Here is a 25,262-nt window from a genome sequence, read left to right on the forward strand (position 1 = left end):
TATTCCCCCTTAGCAGAGCTGTTGATGACTGGAAAACATACATAGGTTTAAAGCAAGAGAAAGAAGTGATTTGAGTGAGAATATTTTCATCCAAGACTAATTAAATTTTGAGTGGGCTGCATGAGGGAGTGGTGGAGGTAATTATTACCACAATTTTTAAGGTGAGCATTTAGATATCCAATAGCACAAGTTTATAGGCCAAATATTAAAAAAAACTGAGATTAGTGTAGATACATAGATTGAAGGTCAGCATAGACATAATGGGCCATTGGGCTGGTTTCACAGCTGTGTAAATCCATGACCATCTCTTTAAAATGTGACTGCTGATCCCAACCATTAATGGAAATCATTGTGCAGCTTGGCAAGCACCGGAATCATTCCAGCAGAGAAACAGTTCAATTTACTGAACACAGAACAGTACAGCACAGAAACAGGCCATTCAGCCCACAATGTTGTGCCAAACCAGCTAAAAAGCAAATCAAAAATACCCAATCACTAACTCCTCCTACCTAAACAACGTCTATTTCCCTCCATCTTCCTTACATCCATGTGCCTATCTAAACATCCCTTAAAAGCTTCTAATGTGTTTGCCTCTACCACCATACCAGGCAGGGCATTCCAGGCATCCACCATCAAGTAAAAAACTTAACCCCCTAGCCTCCTCACCTTCTGGTATCACATATTTCAACCTTGGAAATCTGATAATCCCTGTCTACTATATCTATGACTCTCATAAACTTATAAACCTCTATCAGATCTCCCCTCAGCCTCCACTGTTCCAGAGAAAACAACCAAAGTTTATCCAGCCTCTCATGATAGCACATGTCCTCTAAACCAGGCAGCATCCTGGTAAACCTCTTCTCTACCCTTTCCAAAGCCACAACATCCTTCCTATAGTGGGCAACCAGAACTGTATGCAATACTCCAGATGGGGTCTAAGCAGAGTTTTATAAAATTGCACAAAACCTCTTAACCTTTGAAATCACTGCCTCCACTAATAAAAGCAAGCATTCCATAAGTCTTCTTACCCAACTTATCGACCTGTGCAGCCACTTTCAAGGAACAATGAATTTGGATCCCAATATATCTCTGCTCAGCAACACCGTTAAGAATCTTGCCCTTACTGTGTACTGTCTCCTTACATTTGCCCGACAGAGTTGCAACACCTCACATTTATCTGGGTTAAACTTCATCTGCCATTTCTCTGCCCACATCTGCAACTGATCAAGGTTGCACTGTATTCTTTGCCTGTCTTCTACACTATCCACAACTCTACCAATCTTGGTATCGTCTGCTAACTTACTAGCCCACCCATCTACATTTTCATCCAGATCATTTATATACATAACAAACAGCAGAGGTCCCACCACAGATCCCTGCAGAACACCACTCATTACAGACCTCCAGCTTTATTAAGTCCCTTCAACCATTAGCCTCTGTCTTCTATGCACAAGCCAGTTCTGAATCGAAACAGTCAATTCACCAAGGATCTCATGCATCTTAATCTTCTGAATTAGCCTCACATGAGGGACATTGCACTACCCTCATCCACTGCCCTACCCTCCTCAATCTCCCTCATCATCTTATCAGAAAACTCAGCCAAGTTGGTAAGACACAACCTGCCCCACTCAAAGCCATGTTGGCTCTTCCTAATTAGACCATGGATTTCCAAATGCTCATGTAATGCCCTGGTTAAGATTTCTACTGCTATGCTGTAGGTTTTTCATTTTAGCAGTTTTCTGCTGGTAAAATGATTTGATTTCACCCAGAGATAAGACGCCAGGTTGTTCAACTTTGGAATGTTACATCAGCCAATCAGGATGGTGGGATCAGGAGAAAGCTCTAGAGACAGCGGGGCGGAGAGAGTTCTATGATGGACAGTAGTCCAGTTTGGAGCCTTTTGGTGGGAGCTGCGGGAGTGGGACAGAAGGTAAGATGCTGAAGAATACCACTGGATGGAGAGTCCCCGTTGCACAAAGTGCTTTGTGCAGATGAATGGCTCCAAGGAGGAAGGGCAAATACTCCTGAGAGAGACCCAGTTTGTTCAAAAGGGACTTTGAGGGAAGCTCAGACTGTAGCGGGTACTTTCACGTAGACCGTGGGTCCAGCGTGTGACTAACAGATGACTCTATTATGAGTTCCAGTGGCTATGTGCACATTGCACTGGTTTAATTGTAATGGGCCCTTTTCTTTTTCCAATTAAGTATTTGATAAAGCTGAAATTGGTTAAAATACTTTCTTTATAATTTTATGTGGCGTACGATCTGTTATTTCTTGCTGACAGACAATTGTGCATGGGCAGTACACTGCATTCGCTTAAACTGAGGTCTCTTTAATCGGAACAGTGTGATTATCCTGTTTGCTTGAACACCCAAATCATACTGACCCAAGACGTATATTGTTTATAAAGGTGGCCTTCTCACCACTCACCTGTCTTATCCCCAAGAATTTTAACCAGCAATTTCCCTACAACCAATGTGAGACTCACTGGTCTATAGTTCCCTTCTTAAATAGAGGTACAACTTTAACCACTCACCAGTCTTCTGGGACCACACCTGTGCCTAAAGAAGGCACAAAGATACTGGTCAAGGGCCCAGCAATCTCATCTCTTGCCTCCTCCAATAACCTGGGTAAATCCCACAAGGCCCTGGGGACTTATCCACCTTAATACTCATTAGGAGGCCCAACACTTCCTCCTCCTTGGCCTCTAAACATCCTAACATATTTATACACTCAGGACTGATCTCCTGGTCCTCCAATTCCTTTTCCTTAGTAAATACTGAAGCAAAGTACTCATTAAGGATTGAGATGGAGAAAAAAAGAGGGAGAGTTGCTTCCTTCAGTAAGGTGAACATCATGGCAGTAGTCAGAAATAAAATTCTTGAAGCATTATCTATTGGGGCCTCAATGGTGGACCTGAGAAATAAGGGTGAGAAATAAATAGTCAACACGAATTAACAGAGAGATTGTGGAGAGCTGCAAGAATAAAATGGTTGTCATAGTTGTGGATATGAACTTTCCTAACGTAGAATTAGACTACCACACTGTTTAGGGCTTAGCCAAGTTTCAACCTGTTAAATGATTTCAGCAAAGTTTCTGTTTGCAGTAATATTAAGTGTCCCACTTGGGACAGGGCAAAATTCACCTACTTTGGGGCAATATGTTGGGCAAGTGATGGTGATGATAATGGGGAAGCACTTTGGTACCCATAGACCATAGTTCTATTAGATTTAAAATAATTATGGAAAGAGAAAAAAAATCAGTTCACAGATTAAAGCTCCAAATTGGAGCAAGGCAAATTTTGACGATGGGAGACCGGAGTTTGCAAAGCTGGATTGGGGTTGGCTTCTTGCGGAAAAGGGACCTCTGGCAAGTGGAAGGCTTTTAAAGGTGAGTCAGTGGGATCTCAAGATCTGATTGTTCCTGTTAAAGTTGGTTGATGTAAGGAACCCTGGATGATAAGAAAAATTAATGATGAAAACAGGAAGAGGTGGCATGAGTCAAGGCAGATGGGATCAGGTGAATACCTGGGGGAGGTGTAAGGGATGCTGAAGTGCACTCAAAAGGAAATCAAGGGGACAAAAGGGGGAGAATGAAATAGCTTTGGTGAAGAACATTAATGAGAATTAGAAAAGATTAAGTATTTTGAAGGGGGAAAAAAGTGTAACTAGAGAAAGAATTGGTCCCTTCAAAGACCATTGTGGTCACCTATGTGTGGATCTGCAGAAGATGGGCAAGGTCCTTAATGAATAAGTCTGTTTTTACCGTGCAAAAAAAAAAGCCATGAAGAGTTTGAAAGGTAATGGGAATGTCTTAGGGATAGAGTGGATAGAGGAACTGCTGGGCATTTAAAAATATATGAAGGTAGACAAAGCTCCAGGGTGTGATCAGGTATATCCAAGAACACTGTGGGGGGGCTAGAGAAGAAATTGTAGGAACCCTAGCTGAGATATTTACATCATCATTAGCCACAGGTGGGATTGGAGGGCAGCGAATGTTCCACTTATATTTTAGAAGGGCTATGACGAAAAACATCAGAACTACAGACCAGCAAGTGAAACACCTGTGCAGTTAAATTACTGCAAAGGATTTTGACTGATAACTTTGACGGAAAAAAAAACAGGGGTGGACTAGTGGCAGTCAGCACAGTTTTGTGCATGGGAAACCTGATTTGAGTTTTTTTTGATGTGACCAAGAAGGTCAATGGGGGCAGGGCAGTAGACATGGTTTATGTGGACTAGAGTAAGGTCTTTGATGAAGTTACACATGGTAGACCACTCTGGAAGTTGGATCATAAGGAATCCAGGGAGAAATGGCTAATTAGATACACAATTGACTTGATGGCAGGAAGCAGTGGATGATGGTGAAAGGTTGTTTCTCAAACTAGAAGCCCAGGACTAGTGACGTGCCTCAGGGGATGGTACTGGGCTCACTGTTGCTTGTCTATATATAGACAAGGAGAGTGTACAAGGCATGGTTCCTAAGTTTGCAGAATTCACTAAAATAGGTGTTATAACGGACAGTGAAGGTTATCATAAATTGCAGGGCAATCTTTATCAGGTGAGTAAGTGGGGCAAGGTGATAGAGGTACCAGGGAATAAAAGTACATGGTTCCCTGAAAATGGAGCCATGGGTAGACAGGTGGTGAAGGTGGTTTTCGGCACGCTGGCCTTCATCAGTCAAGGTAGTATGTACAGAAGTTGGGAGGTCATGGTGCGGTTGTAAAAGAAATTTGTGAGGTGGTACTCATTTTAGTATTGAGTATCAATCTCATTTTTAGTCATTCAGCTATTAGAAATTGGAAAGGGTGCTGATAAGATTTACAAGGATGTTGCCAGAATCCGAGGGACTGAGTTACAGGGATAGGTTGTACAGGCTAGGACATTTTTCTTTGGAGTGTAGGAGAATGATAGGTGATGTTACAGAAGTATATAAAATCATGAGGGGCATATAAATAAAGCAGGTGCACTCAGTTTTACTTAGTACTGTGCTTCAAGAACAAGAGGGCATAGGATATTTAATATGATATTGAGACCCAACTTTTCTTTTTCATACAGTGGGCAGTATGCATGTGGAATAAGCCTCCAGAGGAAGTGGTTGAGGAAACAACAATAAGAACTTTAATAAGTTAGTTGGATAGGTATATCAATAGAAAAGGCTTAGAAAGTTAAAGGTCGAATGTTGGTAAAAAGGACTATCTTGGTATCTTGGTCAGTATGGACCAGTTGGGCCAAAGGGCTTGTTTCCATGCCTGCTTCCACGCAGTATGAATCGATGATCTCATAAGCATTTTCTTAGTCCTTCAGATGTTTTCTAAGGTTGGTAAACAATCCTTCAATTTGGCCTACCAGCTTTTCATTCACATTCAACACAACTTCCCCACTTATGTACAGATCCAGTATGATAACAAACATGCACTTGCAAGAATTTATGAACATAGAAGTACACTTAAGTAAACCAGGAGGGCAAAATATGAGTACCATTGTAACTAGGAAGAGAATAGGCCTCCTTAAGGGTTGGTGTGATTGTCTACATTGAGACAAAGGAGATGGGCAAGATCCTAAATGAATATGATCCTAATTAGGGAGAATCAGCATGGTTTTTTGTGGGGTAAGTTGTATCTTACTAACTTGATTGAGTTTTTTGATGAGGTGCCCAGAGTGATTGGTGAAGGTGGAACTGTGGATGTTGCTTATATGGATTTTAGTAAGGTGTTAGACTATCTTCTGGATGCACTTCCCTGAGGCACATCCAGAAGACTAAGATGCATGGGATCCATGGCCATTTCAATTCAAAACAGGTTTGCCCATAGAAGAGAGAGAGAAGTGGTTGAAGGGTTTTATTCTAGACTGTGATGAGTGGTGTTCTGTAGGGATCTGTAGAGGGACCTTTGCTGTTTATAATGTACATAAATGAGTAAATTTGCAGATGATATGAAGATCAGTGGTGTTATGGATAGTGTAGCAGAATGGCAAAGAATACACCAGAATATAGATCAGTTGTAGATATGGGTGGAGAAATTGTAGATGGAGTTTAACCCAGCAAGATATTAAATCCTGCACCTTGGTAGGTCAAATGTAAAGAGACATTACACTGTTAAGGGCAACTGTCTCTTTATATTTGACCTACCAAAGGGCAACATTTCATATTTGGCTGGGTTAAGCTCCCTGAAAGCGGCTACACAGGTTGATTGGGTGGTTAGAATGCATATGGCATGCTAGCCTTTATCAGTCAAAGCATTTAATTCAAAGTCAGGAAGTTATGTCATTGCTTTATAAAATGCTTGTTAGGCCGCATCTGGAATATTACTTACAGTTCTGGTCGCCCCATTATAGGAAAGATGACGAGGCTTTGGAGAGGGTTCGCAAGAGTTTTACCAGGATGCTGCCTGAATTAGAGGCATGTGCTACAATGAGAGTTGGACAAAGTTGGGTTGTTTTCTCTGGAGTGGCGATGGTGAAGAGGAGATCATTTGGAGTTTTATAAGAATGAGAGGTATAGATATCGTTCGTTGATATAGTATGGTGTGACATATGCAATCTTAGTTTTGCCAAGACCATGGTTGCTGTTGGCAAATTTTTCTGCAGAAGTTGTTTGCCATTGCCTTTTTCTGGACAGTGCCTTTATAAGATGGGTGACATCAGCCATTATCAATACCCTTCAGAGATTGTTTGCCAGGTGTCAGTGGTCACAGAACCAAGACTCATGAGTAGCTGGTGTATATCATATGACCATCCACTACCTGCTACCTACTTCCACAGCTTAACATGATCTTGAAATAGTGGGGAGGGGCTAAGAAGATGCTACATCTTGTCTAAAGGTGATCTGCAGGCTAGCGGAGGGAAGGAGCACCTTACACCTCCTTTGGTAAAGACGTAGCTTCACCCCACCACCCAATGGATAGGAGGAGAGTCAGTAAATCTTCCCCTGGGTTGAAATGTCTAATACCAGACAGCATGCATTTAAGATGAGAGGAGGTAAGTTCAAACGAGATGTAAAGGGTAGATTTTCTTTCTCCCCACAGTGGAGTGCGCTGTCTGGGGTGGCGACAGAAGCGGATAGATTAGGGACTTTTAAGAGATGTTTAGATAGGCACATGAATATAAGAAAAATGGAAGGATATGGACATTGTGTAGGCAGAATGGATTAATTTAGTTGGCCATTTGATTGCTAAATTAATTGATTCGGCAAACGTTGTGCACCGTAGGGCCTGCTCCTATACTGCATTCTTCCATGTTCTATGTGCAATGTTCTACTACATCTCATCCGACTTTACCATTAAGAAGCTCATGCAAGATTGAAAGGTAGTTAATGTTGTGCCTTTGCTTAAGAAGACCTCCAAGGACAAGCCAGGAAAGTACAGGTCAGAGAGTGTAACATCAGTGGTGGGAAAGTTACTGCAGGGGAGTCTAAGAGACAGGATGTATCTGCATTTGGAGAGGCAAGAAGTAACTAAGAGTCATCAGTATGGTATTATACATGGGAAATTATATTTCAAATTTAAATTAAATTTTTGAAAAGATGACCAAGAGGATCATAGGGAGCAACACTGTCGATATTATCTACATGTACTTCAGAAAGGCCTTTGGTAGGCTGACTGAAAGGCAAGATCACATTGAATCCATGTTAAACTAGCCATTTAGATACAAAGTTGGCTTAATGATAGGATTCAGAGCATGATAGTAGAACACTGATTTTCCAATTGGAGAAGTTAAACCAGGACAGGGCTTACAAAGTAAATGATGGGGCCCTGGGGGAGTGTTGTATAATACAGAGACCTTGGGACAAAGTACATTGTTCACTGAAAGTGACAAGACAGGTAGACTATGGCAGGGTCTAAATGAGATCACTGGGCGCAAAGAAGAGGCTGGGAATATCAATAACTGTGGCGCTTCTCTTCTTGACGAACTTAACTTATTCTATGCAAGATTCAAACAGAAGAGGAGCATTCCACTCCCTCCGGATGAACCGGACCTGGTGTCATCGAGATTCATCGTCACCGAGGAGGACGTTAGAAGGGCCTTCCTGAAGATAAATCCAAGGAAGGTGATGGGCCCAGATGGCGTGCCGAGATGGGTTCTCCAGGCCTGTGCAAACAAGCTAGCTGGAGTGTTTGCTGACACCTTCAACTGCTCCTTGCTTAAGTCTAAGATCCCCTTGTGTTTTAAGAAGGCAATGATAATCCCGGTGCCAAAGGAGAGCAAGGTGGTATGCCTGAATGACTATCGACCTGTGGCTCTGACATCAATTGCTATAAAGTGCTTCGAGTGATTGGTTATGGCACACATCAACTACAGCCTACCGGTCAACCTCGACACTTTGCAATTCGCCTGCCAGAGCAACAGGTCAATGGCAGATGCCATCTCTCTGGCCCTACATTCCTCCTTAGAACACCTGGAGAATAAAGACACATACGTAAGGCTCCTTTTCATTGACTACAGCTCTGCCTTTAATACCATCATTCCAAATAAACTGATTCTTAAGCTCCGGAACCTGGGCTTTAGCACTCAGATCTGCAGCTGGATCTTCAACTTCCTCACAGACAGGACCCAGGCTGTAAAGATAGGGGACAAGCTCTCCTCTACAATCACTCTGAGCACCAGTCCCCTACAAGGCTGTGTACTCAGTCCCCTGCTGTACTCACTGTACACCCATGATTGCATAGCCAAATTTCCATTGAACTCAATATATAAGTTTGCTGATGACGCAACAATTGTAGGCCATGTCTCAGGTAATGATGAGTTTGAGCACAGAGAGGAAATTAAGAACCTGGTGGTATGGTGCGAAGACAATAACCTATCCCTCAACGTCAGCAAGACAAAGGAATTGGTTGTTGAGCAGACCGCACAACCCAAATTACATCGGTGGTGCGCAAGTCAGGTCAAAAGCTTTAAGTTCCTCGGGGTCAATATCACAAATGACCTGACTTGGTCCAACCAAGCAGAGTCCACTGCCAAGAAGGCCCACCAGTGCCTTTACTTCCTGAGAAAACTAAAGAAATTTGGCCTGTCCCCTAAAACCCTCACTAATTTTTATAGATGCACCGTAGAAAGCATTCTTCTAGGGTGCATCACAACCTGGTATGGAAGTTGTCCTGTCCAAGACCAGAAGAAGCTGCAGAAGATCGCGAACACAGCGCAGCACATCACACAAATCAATCTTCCGTCCTGGGACTCACTTTACACTGCACGCTGTCGGAGCAGTCCTGCCAGGATAATCAAGGACATGACCCACCCAGCCAACATACTTTTCATCCCCCTTCCCTCCGGGAGAAGGCTCAGGAGCTTGAAGACTCGTACGGCCAGATTTGGGAACAGCTTCTTTCCAACTGTGATAAGACTGCTGAACGGATCCTGACCCGGATCTGGACCGTAACCTCCAAATATCCAGACCTGCCTCTCGGTTTTTTTTGCACTACCTTACTTTCCATTTTCTATTTATGATTTATAATTTACATTTTTAATATTTACTATTGATTTGTACTCCAGGGAGCGGGAAGCACAGAATCATATATTGCTGTGATGATTGTACATTCTAGTATCAATTGTTTGGCGACAATAAAGTATAAAGTAATGAAGGAGACATGCAATGCTTGTCTTCAATAGGTGGGACATTAAGTAGAAAGATAGGATGTTGTGTTACAAAGTATAATGCATTGGTGAGAGCGTACCTGGACTATTGTGTGCCCTTCTGGTTGCCATACTCATGGAAGGACGTGGTTAAGCTCGAGAGAGCACAGAAAAGTCTCACGGGGATGTTGCTGGGTCTGGATAGATTGGATTATTTTGCCTGAAGCAAAGAAGGCTGAGAGGATACCTTACAAAAATTTCTAAAATCATGAAGGACAAAGATAATGTGGATAGTCATAGGCTTTTCTCCAGAGAATCTGGAAGTAAAGGACATCAGTTTACACTGAAGGGAGAAGGATTTAAAGGGTACCAGAGTGCATAGATTCCTCACACAGAGGATGAGGTACATGAAATAAGCTGCCAGAAGTGGTAGAGGTCTGCCACATTTGCCCATTCAGTCAGCCTATGACTTACTTATTATTATTCTTACCTTCCAATCCATGCAAACAGCAAATTTAGGAACATTACTCTGCATACCCCTGCCCAAGTCATTGATACATTCCGAAGAAATTAATTTTCCGTTCTAAGTAACAGACACAAAATGCTGGATTCTAAATGGCTTAGTATTAAACTTGCATTTACAACTGAGGAATCAAGGCATCTATGTACTGTATATTAACAGCCACATGGGTAATTTCACATATTTCTGTGTCCAAATATTATTAAATAATTTGCTAGCAGTGGTATGATTGATTTACCTACTAAATAATTATTTTAAGAAAGATGTTACAAGTCAGCTCTGTTCACATGACTTCTTTGATCACATAGTTTTTGACTTGCACATTTATCATACACCAAGCTATCCTTTTATTAAAATACATTCATCACTTTCACCCAGAATTTTACATTGTAGTTTAGACAGAACTGAATCATAAATTGTTCATTAATTACCAATAAATGTATGCAATAGATTAATAATTGACCATGGAAATACACACTTTGCTTATTAAATCTTGAAATACTGTATATCATTATAAAGTTTCTTACTTGTCAATTGGGCTTCAGAGGACTTCAGTAAACAGTTCACTTCTTCAGTTTTCTCCTGTAGCTTTAACCAAGCTTGTTCATGGAAGAGGTAAAGCTTGGCACCTTTGTCAATGGCCACTGTTCTGTTGTCAATTTTGCAGTTTATTAAACCATTTGTACCTGAAGATTAAACATGTACTCATGTTGTAAGAACTTCAAATAACGACATATCTCATAGCCTTTATAACATTTAACTTGTATCATAAGCAAAACAAAAGAGTTGAATGGGTTAAAATCAGATACAGAAAGGGGACAAATGAGACAGAAAATATTGAAAAATTAAAAAATTAAACCTGATAGAATAAATTAACTGCTTAGTAATAGCTAATTTTCAAAGTCAGAGAGATTGAATGACAGCAATTAATACATCACATCACGCATCAGACAGGAATCAAAGTCAAAGTAAAATTATTATCAAAGTACATCTATCGTATGTCACCATATATTACCTCGACATTTATTTTCTTGCAGGCGTATACATGAAAATAAAGAAATACAACAGAATTTAGGAAAAGCTATACATAAACAAAGACTGATGAACAACCCTTGTACAAAAGAAAACAAATCGTGCAAAAAAAAAAGGTTCAAAGTTGAAAGCAAATTTATTACTGAAGTACAAATATGTCACCATATACTACCAGGAGATTCACTTCCTTATGGACATTCTCGGTAAGTACAAAGAAAGACAACAGAATCAATGAAAAAGAGCATACAACTAAGATAGATAAACAACCAATGTGAAGAAGACAAATGCAAATATAAAAAGAAACAAAACCAAACAAAATAATAATAAGAAATAAACAAGAGATGAAGAGTCCTTGAAAGTGAGTCCACAGGTTGTGGGAACAGTTCAGTGTTGGGGTGAGTGAAATAAAAGTTATTTCCTCTGGTTCAAGAGCCTGATGGTTGACAGGTAATAATTGTTCCTGAACCTGGTGGCATGGTTCCTGAGGCTCCTGTACCTCCTTATTGATGGCAGCAACAAGAAGACAGCATGGCCTGAATGGTGGGGGTCTTTGATGATGGATGCTGCTTTCTTGGATGATGGATGCTGCTTTCTTGGACAGTGCTTCTTGGATGTACTCAATGGTGGGGAGGAGTTTACCCATGATGGACTGGACTGTATCCACTATTTTTGAGGGCTTTTCCATTCAAGTGCATTGGTGTTTCCATACCAGCCCATGATGCAAACAATCAGTATACTCTCCACTGTGCCCCTATAGAAGTTTGTCAAAGTCTTAGATGACATGCTGAATCTTTGCAAACTTCTCAGAGATAGAAGTGCTGCCGTACCTTCTTTGGCATGGCACTTACACGCTGGACCCAGGTCCAATCCTCAGAAATGATAATGATTTGGATGATTTAGTGGAGACAGCTTTGATGGAATTATTCTAGTGCAGGATTCCCTAAGGGTCAACTTGCAGTTGAAAAGTAGCTAGGAAGGCAAAAACAACATTAGCGTTCACTTTGAGAGGATTAGGATATAAAAGCAGCTGAGATTTTATAAAGCTTTGGTCAGACCACATTCAGGGCCCTATATCTAAGGATGTTCTGGGGTTGGAAAGGATCCAGAACAGGTTTACAAGGGAAGAAAGGGTTAACTTATGAGTATTTGATGGTTCTGATCCTGTACTGAGTGAAGTTGAGAAGGCTGAGGGAGGGGGAAATCTCAATGAAACCTACAAAATATTGAAAGACCTGGATGGAGAGGACATGGAGAGAATATTCCAGTAGTGGGACAGTCTCAAACCAGAAGGTACAGAGTCAGACTACAAGGATGTCCCTTTGGAACAGAAATAAGGAAGAATTTCTTTAGCCATAGAGTGGTGAATCTCTGGAATTGTCACAGACAGCTGTGAAGATCAGTCATTGGGTATACTTAAAGCAGAGATTGATAGGTTGCTGATTAGTAAAGATGTTGAAGGTTACGAGAAGAAGGCAGGGGAATGATATTGAGAGGGAAAAATAAATCAGCCATGATCGATTGGCAAAGCAGAACTGACAGGCAAAATGGCTATAATTCTGCTCCTTTGTCTTATGTCAATATCCTTTCCCAGGCCAGCACACTGAGCATCATTGGAGTTAGCCAGCACTGATCAACAGGCCACAGATACCCAAGGTAGCCACTCTGCTCTGAACAGTTTAATAGCAAGGTATAGCAAAAAAAAGACAGACATGAAGCATTAAGTACATTCCTTAAAAATTGTAACATTTTAAACATTTCATGAAATTCCCTGGCTCACGTCTGATCAAATAGAAAAGGAACATCTGGAAAGCACTAAGAACTTGAATCTCTTCATTAGTGCCATGAGGAAGTGCTAATCTTACTAACCTCCTTCCACTGACCCAATGGCTTTGCAATCACATTTCCCTCTAAGATGTCTGTTCATGATCAAAAAGGCGCTCATTATTCCTGAGATTATTGTGGAGATCTGCATCAACCTCAGCCTGGATTGTGGATGATAGCTCCTTTGTTCCTTTCAATGAAGTGTTTCTTTAAGGCTTTATGTTCCATAATTCATTCAGACCAAATTGGCACGGAAGTGTGGCTCTCAACAGCAAATTACACATCCTACTCATCTGGTGCTTTCTTCTCCCCCAAGCATATCTATCACTCTTTTAAATGAAAATTTGTTCACTAGTGCCCAAAAGAAATAATTAATAATTCCCATCAAGGCACGTTCACTGCTTTCCTCAATTAGCCGCCACATTGAGCAACTTCAAATTCTATTTCAATATTTATTGCTCTCACTATGCTCCTATCTGCCCTCAATTCCCCTTTACTTAAACTTCTTAATCCACACCTTTTTAATATTACCTGCTGGACCTTGCAATCTCACAACCTATTGACCCCAACTTAATAAGTAATTTTCTTTTCACTTCTTTCCCCCCACCAACACAACAACTTTCCCTTAAAATTGAAGAGAACTTACTCATCTTCAGTTTTCCAAGTTTAATGAAAATTCATAAATCTGAAATGTTGTCCTCTTCTCTCTCCAAAGAAGATTTGTATTTACAGCATTTTCCATCTGTACTTTAGAATTCTAGTTAAGATAAATTATCAATTCACTGTTATACAGTGATTTACAAGAAAAAAAACTACTTCAGTACCACAGCTTTGTAAGTGCATCATCAAACTAAAGCCATATAAGGAAGCATTCAATCAAAAGGTTGTCAAGATGATAGAATTAGAAAAACATTCATTTCAAAATATTTTTGGCCACTCAGGTTATGAAGACAGAAAAGGATTTGGAAATAAAGGTGCGAATTTTAAACTGGAACTCAATGTCAGTCAACAAGTGATATTGAGTAAATGGGATTTAGCTGACAAGTCACACCACCAATATTCTGGATGGTCTCGTATTTCCAGGGAGTAAAGGGAGGGTCTCCATGGATGGATTTCAGTAATCAAATCTGGAACTAATAAAGGCATAGATCTCAGCTTCAATGGCAATTAGCTAAAGTCAGAGCATAGTTAAATAATTTTACAAAGGTGAAAATAACTATTATTAGCAATATCACTGTTTTACATCTATCACAATGACTATCAACATTAGAAAAGATTTTAGAAAGTCTGTCTTTTGTCAAATGATAATGATGTGCAATTTTAAATTGAATCAATGAATAGCTAGCACAAATTGAAGAAGAGTTAACCAACTTCAAAATCCGCATCCAATCCTCCGTCATAAAAGTCAAATTAATTTCCTTTTCCCAATCCTGTTTAATCTCAGATAAAGGACGCTTATCCCATTGTAATAATAAATTATAAATTTTCTAATGTTGATAGTCATTGTGATAAATGTAAAACTGAGATAGCTACACTGACACATATGTTTTGGTCTTGTTCTATATTGGAACAGTTCTGGAAGTTGGTTTTTTCAACAATTTCTAAAGCACTTAAAATTAATCTACAACCTAATAAATTAACTGTGCTTTTTGTAATAATTCCTCAAAATATTCATGGTATTTCTGTGTCTGACCAACATGTTATTGCATTTGTTACATTGATAGCTAAGAGGGCCATTTTGTTGAAGTGGAAGGATACATCAGCTCCCACTTTGTCACAATGGTTCTCTCAAATGATGCTGTCTTAGTTTGGAGAAAATTAGAAGTCGAAGCTTTGAACTTTTATTTGATTTTGAGAAAAGATGGGGTTCATTTGCTCGTTATTATCATTTGAGCTAATTGATATCATTTTTCCACGATCAAACTGTAAATTTTTTAGTATATTTTCTTTTCTTGCTGGCGGTTTGATGTTTATTTTTAGAAGCTTTTTGTATGACGCATGGCTCCGGGGTTGTACACCTAATGGGTTCTTTTTTTTTGTCTCACTTTTCTGCTTAGTACGTTTTTTTTGTTATCACAAAATTTTTTTTCAATCTTTAGGATAATGTCTTCTTGAGACATTGTAAGTGTTGTTACTTCAATGTACTCATGTTATTTTTCCTGTATAATATAACAATAAAAAGATTTGAAAAGAAAAGCAATATCACTGACTCATAATCTGCAGACCTTCAGTCAAAAAGTATACTTGTTACGTAATGCAAGCACAGAGTAAGAATAACGGAGTAGTAGGATTAAACATTTTTACTGACTCGTGTTAACCAAGGTACATGCTAGGTTACTCACAGTACAGGAGCAATGAACCAGCTGTGACAGACGAAAACGTATGCACTGGAAGTCTGTGCAAAAGGACAGCCTTCTGCACAAAGGAGGCTCAATTGATTAACTGCATGATCCATTGGCCACACTCACACTTGTTATATTCTTGCAACCCATTCGATTCAGTTCAATACTAAGTTGGTAAAAAACCTGGGAGTTTTTCAGCAAAGTTTCCAGACAGAAAAGCAGCATCACTATTGGGGAAAATGAGCGTAGCAGGAATTGAAGGCAATTTCTCTAGACTTCCCAGTAGGGAGCAGGATACAAATTATTTCCGTTTCAGCAACAGTATCACAAAATAGCTTGACAATGCCAATGATGAAGTAAACCTAGGTTTGATGTTGTTGTTTAAAGTTAAATTGGATAGATATATGGACAGGAAAGGAATGGAGGGTTATGAGCCGAGTGCAGGTCGGTGGGACTAGGTGAGAGTAAGAGTTCGGCACGGACTAGAAGGGCCGAGATGGCCTGTTTCTGTGCTGTAATTGTTATATGGTTATATATGGTTAATAATAAATGGTGCTCCACTGATTTTGCCAAATGAAGGCTTGCAGATGAAAAATTGAAATGGCCACAGGTAAAAACTTGGGAGAAACTGGAGGTAATAGTACAGGAACAGATGATTTGCTGGCTACAGTTGGATTGGTAAGAGTGAAGGCAGGCAGATGGCTTTATTTCATTCTCATTCTTTTGTCAGATTTGAGTATTGCAAAATAACTTGCTTTATGGGTGAAGATGAATGAATATTAGAGGAGTGTTCTGAACGATAGCATAAATCAGTATTTATCAGAGGAGCACAAGTTAATCGAGGACAGTCATGTCAGCATGGATAGAATCATTGAGTCACACAGAAATGGAAACAGGACATTCCGACCAGCATGTCCATATCAATCAGTGCTCCATTTATATTAACCCCATCTTCCAGACCAGGCCCATAGCTTTCAATCTAACGTGATTCAGATACTTGCCTAGACACCATTTCAATGCTGCCTGCAATTCTACTACCACCACTCTGAGAATTCTACTACCACCACGGTCAGTGCATTCGAGGAACTTAACATTTATTGGTTGAAAAAGGACCCCCTCAAATTATCCGAACCCTTTGCCTTAACTCTAAGTTCCTCTATTTTTAATTCACCTCCAATAACAGGAAAACGATTCCTGCAGTCTACCCTATCTATACCCCTCAGAAATTTATATATCTCAATCATAACGCCTCTCAACGTCAAGTTCATCTGCTTTAAGTAAAATAGAGTCTAGTCTCTCCTCACAACTAAAAACTCCAACCCAAGCAACATCCTGGTGAATTCCCTCTGCACACTCTCCAGCACCATCAATTCCTTCCTACAGTCTGGTGATACATTCAGTAATTGACAAACCTTATATGAAGTTGGAGCACAAGCTTCATGCTTTTGCAATTATTGCTCCAACTAGTGAAGGTCAGCATCCAACATTAATTTTTAAACACAATATCTACCTGTGCTACCACTTTCAAAGATATTTGGATTTGTACATTAAGATCCCTCTTTAGCTCAGTGCTCCTGTGGAGCTTATATGGTATATATCCCAGCGTCAATGATACTCCCATAATGCATCACCCCATGTTTACCAGGATTATACTCAATCTGCCATTTCTCAGCTCATTACACCAAGACTTAAGAAATCACCCATACTGTCAGCAACTCACCAATGTCAATGAACTTACCATTCATGTTACCCACATCCAAATCATCCACGTGTATTGCAAACACTAAGGATCCAGCACTCATTCCAGTGGAATACAAATAGTCACAGGCATCCAATCACAAGTGCAACCCTCTACCATCGCCCTCCTATTGCCAAGCCAACTTTGCATCAGTTTACCAACATTTTTTAAGAGCAAACTTTGCACTTATTTTCATGGGATCTGTTAAGAAAATATTAGTTCCTGGTAAACCTAATTTAATTTTTTGAGGAATGTTAAGAATACACAGATTTTAGCAAGCCATTTTATAAAGTGATACAGGGTACATTGAGCAAAAAAAGGATGAGGTCCATGTGGTCTTTTAATGTATCATAAATTTACTGTTTGCAATCAGACTCTGTATATTTTTTAATCTATTGAGATGCAGCGCAGAATAGGCCCTTCTGACTCTTCAAGCCGCACCCCCCAGCAACCCACCAACTTAACCCTAGCTTAATCACAGGACAATTTACAGTGACCAATTAACCTACTAATCAGCACACATCAAAGTTGCTGGTGAACGCAGCAGGCCAGGCAGCATCTCTAGGAAGAGGTAAAGTCAACATTTCAGGCCGAGACCCTTCGTCAGGACTAACTGAAGAAAGAGCTAGTAAGAGATTTGAAAGTGGGAGGGGGAGGGGGAGGGGGAGATCCAAAATGATAGGAGAAGACAGGAGGGGAAGGGATGGAGCCAAGAGCTGGACAGGTGATTGGCAAAAGGTGATATGAGAGGATCATGGGACAGGAGGCCCAGGGAGAAGGAAAAGGGGAAGGGGGGGGAACCCAGAGGATGGGCAAGGGGTATAGTCAGAGGGACAGAGGGAGAAAAAAGGAGAGAGAGAAAGAATGTGTGTATATAAATAAATAACGGATAGGGTACGAGGGGGAGGTGGGGCATTAGCGGAAGTTACAGAAGTCAATGTTCACGCCATTTATTTATTTATATACACACATTCTTTCTCTCTCTCTCTCTCTCCTTTTTCTCCCTCTGACTATACCCCTTGCCCATCCTCTAGGTTTTCTTCCCCCCCCTCCCCCATTTCCTTCTCCCTGGGCCTCCTGTCCCATGATCCTCTCGTATCCCTTTTACCAATCACCTGTCCAGCTCTTGGCTCCATCCCTCCCCCTCCTGTCTTCTCCTATCATTTTGGATCTCCCCCTCCCCCTCCCACTTTCAAATCTCTTACTAACTCTTCCTTCAGTTAGTCCTGACGAAGGTCTCGGCCCGAAACGTCGACTGTACCGCTTCCTAGAGATGCTGCCTGGCCTGCTGCGTTCACCAGCAACTTTGATGTGTGTTGCTTGAATTTCCAGCATCTGCAGAATTCCTCGTGTTAACCTACTAATCAGTACATCTTTGGACTGTGTGAAGAAACCAGAGCACCTGGAGGAAACCCATGTACACACACGAAGGAACGTACAAACTTGCTTACAAAGGACGCTGCGCTTCTATAGTTGTACTCTGGAGAGCATTCTGACAAGCTGTATCACTGTCTGGTACGGAGGGGCTACTGCACTGGACTGAAAGAAGCTGCAGAAGGCTGTAAATCTAGTCAGCCCCATCTTGGGCACCAGCCTAAAAGTACCCAGGACATCTTTAGGAAGCAGTGTCTGTCTGGTACGGAAGGGCTACTGCACTGGACCAAAAGAAGCTGCAGAAGGCTGTAAATCTAATCAGCCCCATCTTGGGCACCAGCCTAAAAGTACCCAGGACATCTTTAGGAAGCAGTGTCTCAGAAAGGCAGCGTCCATTATTCAAGACCTCCAGCACCCAGGGCATGCCCTTTTCTCACTGTTACCATCAGGTAGGAGATACAGAAGCCTGAAGGCACATACTCAGCGACTCAGAAACAGCTTCTTCCCCTCTGCCATCCGATTCCTAAATGGACTTTGAAGCTTTGGACATACCTCACTTTTTTTTAATATACAGTATTTCTGTTTTTGCACATTTTAAAATCTATTCAACATACGTAATTGATTTACTTGTTTATTATGTTTTATTTTACTTATTATTATTTTTTTCTCTCTGTTAGATTATGTATTGCATTGAACTGCTGCTGCTAAGTTAACAAATTTCATGTCACATGCCGGTGATAATAAACCTGATTCGGATTCTGAACTGAACTCCATTGTCCCAAGCAGTAATAGTGTCACGTTAACCGCTACGCTATCATCTCCACAAACATTCTATGTACATACGTTATTACACTATTAATTTCAATAAACTTTCTAATTGATTCCTCATTATTGATAGCTTTCTTTAATCACTGATTCTAGTAATGCAATCACAGCTATGTGCAAAGTGATCTTTATCAGGGCCTCCGGTAAAAATCTCATTTAATTCTGAAGCAAAACTCAGTCATTTTAAACAGGAAGGTGTTGAAATTCTGTCATGTAACCAGACTTCTTGTGTGATTTTCAATGGAATTTTCTATTTGTGCACTTTCTATGCCAGGAGTGCATTTCCCAAGGTTCTTCATAATGCATATAGCCACACAGACCTCTGGGCATGTTCAATGACTTCAAATGGATAAATACACCTGCTGTTTTTGTCACTTGCAACTGCATCAGGGACTACAGGCTCATGAATAGCATCTACTTCAAACACTGAAACTATTAATTGGAAAGCTGAAGCCTGCTTAGGATTACTTCAAGAGTGTCATTTTATTTGGCTGGTGCCAGAGAGTTCAAATCATCCATTACTGTTGACATTTTACTTTTCAAAGCATACCAGTGTTAGTTCTGCTGCTCATTTATCTCTCTTTTCCTCAGCACTACCCTGTGATTGATGACACCTTTTTTTGAAAAAATATTTCACCGAGCACACCTATCCATCCTCAGGTCTATAAAAGTGCCCATGGAAATATGCCTAACTTAACATGCCAATATTTCTTCTGTTATGAAACAGTCGACAGATTGAATCACATGAACTGCACAAAGTGAATGTGCGCTGAGTAAAAAGCTTGGGTATGTGTTTAACAAAAGGAAAAATGTTCAGCTCATACTGTACAATGTAAAGTTCACAACTAATTGTAAGTAGGGTATTAAAAAAATTTGCAACAACAAAAAAAAACTCAATGTAAAGAAGGGTTTGGGTTAAAGTCAACAGTACTTTATTCCATGGATGCTGCCTGGCCTGCTGAATTCCTCCAGCATTTTGTGTGTGTCACTCAATGTAAGATAGTTACCAGTATAATATAAGGACTATATTATCAACTTCATCAGATTGCTCAAAACATGGAATTTGCTACCAGTGATATTTTGGGGAAGACTAGATACAAAAACTATTAAATCCTGATAAGGAGCTGGGTCACACCAATAGGAATAGATGAATTTATGTTTCGCAGAAGTACTGATAACTGAAGTAATTTTTTTTTAACTATAAAGATATTTGCTGATGAATGTGTTGTTGAAAATGGAACAATATCGCACAGGAACAGATCCTTTGGGCTATGATATTGTGCTGAACTATTAAACTAGTAATTAAATGCCTAACTAAACTAAGCTCTTCTGCCTAAGCAATGTCTATATCTCCCTCTCAAGAAAAGCTCTGAGAATAAGCTCTGAGAGTAAATTATTGGAAGATCAGAGTCACAGAGTTACAGAGCACTATGGCATAGAAACAGGCCTTCAGCCAGCTTGTCTGTGTCCTGCCTAGTCCCATTGTCCTGCACCTGAAAACAGCACTCCATACCCTTCCCAACATGTACTTATCCAAACTTCTGAGATGCTGAAATCAAACTTGCATCCATTACCTTTGCTGGCAGCTCGTTCCACACTCTCTCAGAGCCCACTGAGTGAAGTTCTTCCTCATGTTCCCATGAAATATTTCAACTTTCACCCTTAACTTATGACCTCCAGTTCTAGTCATACTCAACCTCAGTGGAAAACCTTTGTGCATTTACCCTATTTAAGACACAAGACCATAAAACATATGAGCAGAACTGGGCAATTCTGGCCATTGAGTCTGCTCCGCCTGTCTGTCATGGCGAATTTATTACCGCTCTCAATCCCATTCTCCTGCCTTCTCCCTGTAACTTTTGAGCCCTCATTAATCAAGAACCTATCAACCTCCACCTTAAATATACCCAATGACTTAGCCTGCACCGATGTCTGTGGCAATAAATTCCACAGATTTACCACCCTCTGGCTAAACAATTTTTTCCTAATCTCTGTTTTAAAAGAATGTCCCTTTATTCTGCTATTGTATCCTCTGGACCTAGAGTCCCCCACTATAGGAAACATCCTCTCCACATCCATTCTATTTAGGTCTTTCAATATTTGGTAGATTTTAATGAGATTCCCCCTCCACACCCCCCCCCCTCCATTCTTCTAAACTCCCTCCAGTGAGTACAGGCCCAGAGCCATCAATCACTTCTCATGTTAACCCTTTCATTCCTGGGATCATTTTTCTGAACCTCCTCTGGATCCTCTCCAACGCCAGCATATCTTTTCTTGAATAAGGAGCTCAAAATTGCTCACAGAACTCCAAGCGCAGTCTGACCAATACCTTATAAATCCTCAGCATTACACCCTTGCCTTTGTATTCCAGTCCTCTTGAAATGAATGCTAACATTGCATTTGCCTTCCTCACCAACAACTCAACCTGAAAATTAATCTTTAGCGAATCCTGCACAAGGACTCCCATATCCCTTAGCACCACTGATTTTTCAAATTTCTCTCTATTTAGAAAATATCCACACCTTTATTCCTTCTGTCAAAGTGCATGACCATGCACTTCCCTACATTATATTCCATCTGCCACATCTTCGCCCATTATCCCAATCTGCCCAAGTCCTTCCTGCTTCCTCAACACTAGCTGCTCCTCCACTATCTTCGTTTCATCTGCAAACTTAACCACAAAGCCATTAATTTCTTCATCCAAATCACTGACAAATAGTATGAAAAGAAACGGTCCCAAAACCAACTCCTATGGCACACCACTAGTCACTGGCTGCCAATTAGAAAAGGCCCCCTTTATTCCTATTCTTTGCGTCAAGCCAATCAGCCAATCTTCTATCCATGCTAGTATCTTTCCTGCAATACTAAGGGCTCACATCATTTAGCAGCCTCATATGCGATACCTTGCTAAAGGCCTGAATATCCAAATAAACAACATCATTGACTCTCCTTCACTTAACCTGTACCTCAAATAATTCCAACAGATCTGTCCCCTTCAGAAAACCATGCTGACTTTGGCCTATTTTATCATTTGTCTCCAGGTACTCTGAAACCTCATCCTTAATAATAAACTCCAACATCCTTCCAACCAATGAATCAGGTTAACTGGCCGATAATTTCCTTTCTTTGCCTCTCTCCCTTCTTAAAGAGTAGAGTGACATTTGCATTTTTCCAGTCTTCTCGAATCATTCCAGAATCTAGAGTTTCTTGAAAGTTCATTACTAATAACTCCAGAATCTCTTCAGCTACATCTTTCAGCACCCTGAGGTGTAGTCCATCTGGTCCAGGTGACTTGCATACTTTCTGACTTTTCAGCTTCTCAAGTACCTTCTCCTTAGTAATAGCAATGACACTTACTTCTGCCCCCTGACATTCTCAAACTTCTGGCACTCTGTTAGTGCTTTCCACAGTATACCCCTTCACTCTGCACCCCTCATAATTTTGTATACCTCTATCAAATCCCTCATTCTCCTACACTCCAGGGAATAAAGACCTAACCTGTTCAACCTTTCCCTATAACTCAGGTCCTCAAGTCTCAGAAAAACTCCTGGATGTTTTCTCTGTACTCTTTTAATCTTATTGATTTGTTTTGTAGGTAGGTGACCAGAACTGCACACAATACTCCAACTTAAGTCTCACCAATGTCTTATATAACTTCACCATAACATCTCAATTCCAGTAATCAATACTTTGATTTAAGGCGGCCAATGTGCCTGAAGCTCGCATTATGGCGCTAACTACCTGTGATGACACTTTCAAGGAATAATGGATCTATATTCCCAGATCCCTTTGTTTACTCCTCAATGCTTTATTGCTCACTGCGCTAGTCCTTTCCTATTTTGTCCACTAAAGTACATCTCACAATTGTCTGCATTAACTTCTATCTGCCATCTTACAGCCCATTTTTCCAGCTGGTCTAGATCCCACTGCAAGCTTTAATAGCTTTCCTTGCTGTTCACTACACCCCACAGTCTCGGTGTCATCTGCAAACCTGATAATCCAGTTTACTACGCTATCATCCAGATCATTGATTGAAGACCTGATGACAAGCAACAACACTCAGCACCAATCCCTGTGAAATACCACTCATCATAGGCCTCTAGAGAGGAAACCATCTCCTGAAACGCTCTGGGTTTTCCCACAATGCCAATATTGAATCCAATTTACTACCTCATCCTGAATGCCAAGCAACTAAACCTTCTTCTCAAGTGTTCTCTTTCATTTCTTAAACTCTTCAGGTACCTCATTTCGTCCTTGTTGCCTATAACAACTTTATACCTCCTTCTTCATCTTAACCAGGACTTCAATTTCTCCTGAATACCATGGCTCCTTAAACCTGTTAGCATGGCTTTTTATTCTTCCAAAAATCGAATGCCCTCCCTCCTGCACCACTCTAGTGAACCATCCTAGTGAAATAACAAGCAGGACAGACAAAGGAGAATCGGTTGATGTTGTGTATTTGGTGATTCAAAAGGACTTTGACAAGGTGCCATGCACGAGGTTGCTTAACAAGCTACAAGCTCAAGCAGTGACTGATTGGCAAAGAGTGAGAAAAAAGGGAGCCTTTTCTGGTTGACTGCTGGTTACTACTGGTGTTCCATAGGGGTCTGTGATGGGACCGATTCTTTTTACGTTATATGTCAATGATTTGGATGATGGAATTGATGGCTTTATTGTAAAAGTTTGCAGATGATACGAAGATAGGTGGAGGGGCAGGTAGTTTTAAGGAAGTAGGGAAGCTACAGAAGCCTTGGACAGATTAGGAGAATGGGCAAAGTGGCAGATGGAATACACTATCAGAAAGTGTATGGTAGAAGAAATGAAATGCTTGACTATTTTCTAAACAAAGGCACAAAGGGACTTGGGAGCCCTTGTGCAAGATGCCCTGAAGGTTAATTTTGAGGGTCAGTCTGTGGTGAAGATGGCAGGTATGATTTTAGCATTCATTTCAAGAGGACTAGAATATAAAAACAGGGATGTAATGTTGAAACTTTATAAAACAGTGGTGAGGCCTCACTTGGAGTATTGTGAGCAGATCTAGGCCCCCAATCTTGGAAAGGATGTGTTGAAACTGGAAATGGTTCAAATGAGGTTCACAAAAATGATTCCAGGATTGAATGGCTTGTCATATGAAAAGTGTTTGATGACTCTGGGTATTCAATGGAATTCAGAAGAATGAGGGGTGACCTAATTGACACCTATTGAATGGTGAAAGGCCTTGATAGAGTGGATATGGAGAGTATGTTTCCTATGGTGGGCGAGTTTAAGGCCTGAGGATGCAGCCTCAGAATAGAGGAGCATCCTTTTAGAATGGAGATGAGGAGGAATTTCTTTAGCCAGAGAATGGTGAATCTTTGGAATTCATTGCCAGAGGCAGCTGTGGGGGCCAAGTCTTTATATATATCTAAGGCAGAGGTTGATAAATTCTTGGTCAGGGCATGAAGCGATACAGGTCGGCGGGGGTAGGCAGGAGATTGAGGGTGAAAGAAAAATGGATCAGCCATGATGAAATGGTGCAGTAGACCCCATGGGCCAAATGGCCTAATTCTGCTCCTATACCTTATGGTCTTATCCTCCTTAGCCACACGTTAAACTGTATTATCCTTCTATTGCTGGCCTCACTAGCACGTGGCACAGGTTGTAATTATGAGATCACAACCTTCGAGGTCCATCCTGCACCTTAACATCCAACTCCCTGAACTCATTTTGCAGGACCTTGTCACTCTTCCAGCCTATGTGGACCACGACCTCTGGCTGCTCTCCCTCCCACTTAAGAATGCTATGGACTCAGTTCAAGTTGTCACTGATGTCACGTGACCGGCAACAATGAATATAGAATCGACTCAGGTTTTATAAAAACAAACAAACATTTATTAAACCCTGCTCAAAAATATAGCGAAATATATTTAAACGACTGACTTAACCGGAAGTTAACTGTTATACGGCAACTCTGGAACAGTTCTTAAAAGGGTAAATGTGAAAACAGTTCTTAGAATGGTAAATTCCAAAGTCCAAGAGATTTATACGGTCTATTAGGAAAG

The 25,262-nt window shown here is 40.7% G+C and overlaps 1 protein-coding gene across 4 annotated transcripts in view; it reads right to left on the bottom strand.

Annotated features, from left to right (window-relative positions):
- gpr180 (G protein-coupled receptor 180) overlaps nt 1-25,262 on the bottom strand; it is a 108,820-nt gene that overhangs the window by 62,128 nt on the left and 21,430 nt on the right. For all 4 annotated transcript variants that reach the window (XR_011886077.1, XM_072258743.1, XM_072258742.1 and 1 more), the window contains exon 2: nt 10,617-10,775. Coding sequence is in view for 3 of the 4 variants with exons in the window: in XM_072258743.1 (XP_072114844.1) it covers nt 10,617-10,775 (159 nt within the window). In the remaining variant the exon portion in view is untranslated. The remainder of the gene's footprint in view (nt 1-10,616; nt 10,776-25,262) is intronic.

Source organism: Mobula birostris, chromosome 5 (assembly GCF_030028105.1).
Source record: "Mobula birostris isolate sMobBir1 chromosome 5, sMobBir1.hap1, whole genome shotgun sequence".
Classification (NCBI taxonomy): Eukaryota; Metazoa; Chordata; class Chondrichthyes; order Myliobatiformes; family Myliobatidae; genus Mobula; species Mobula birostris.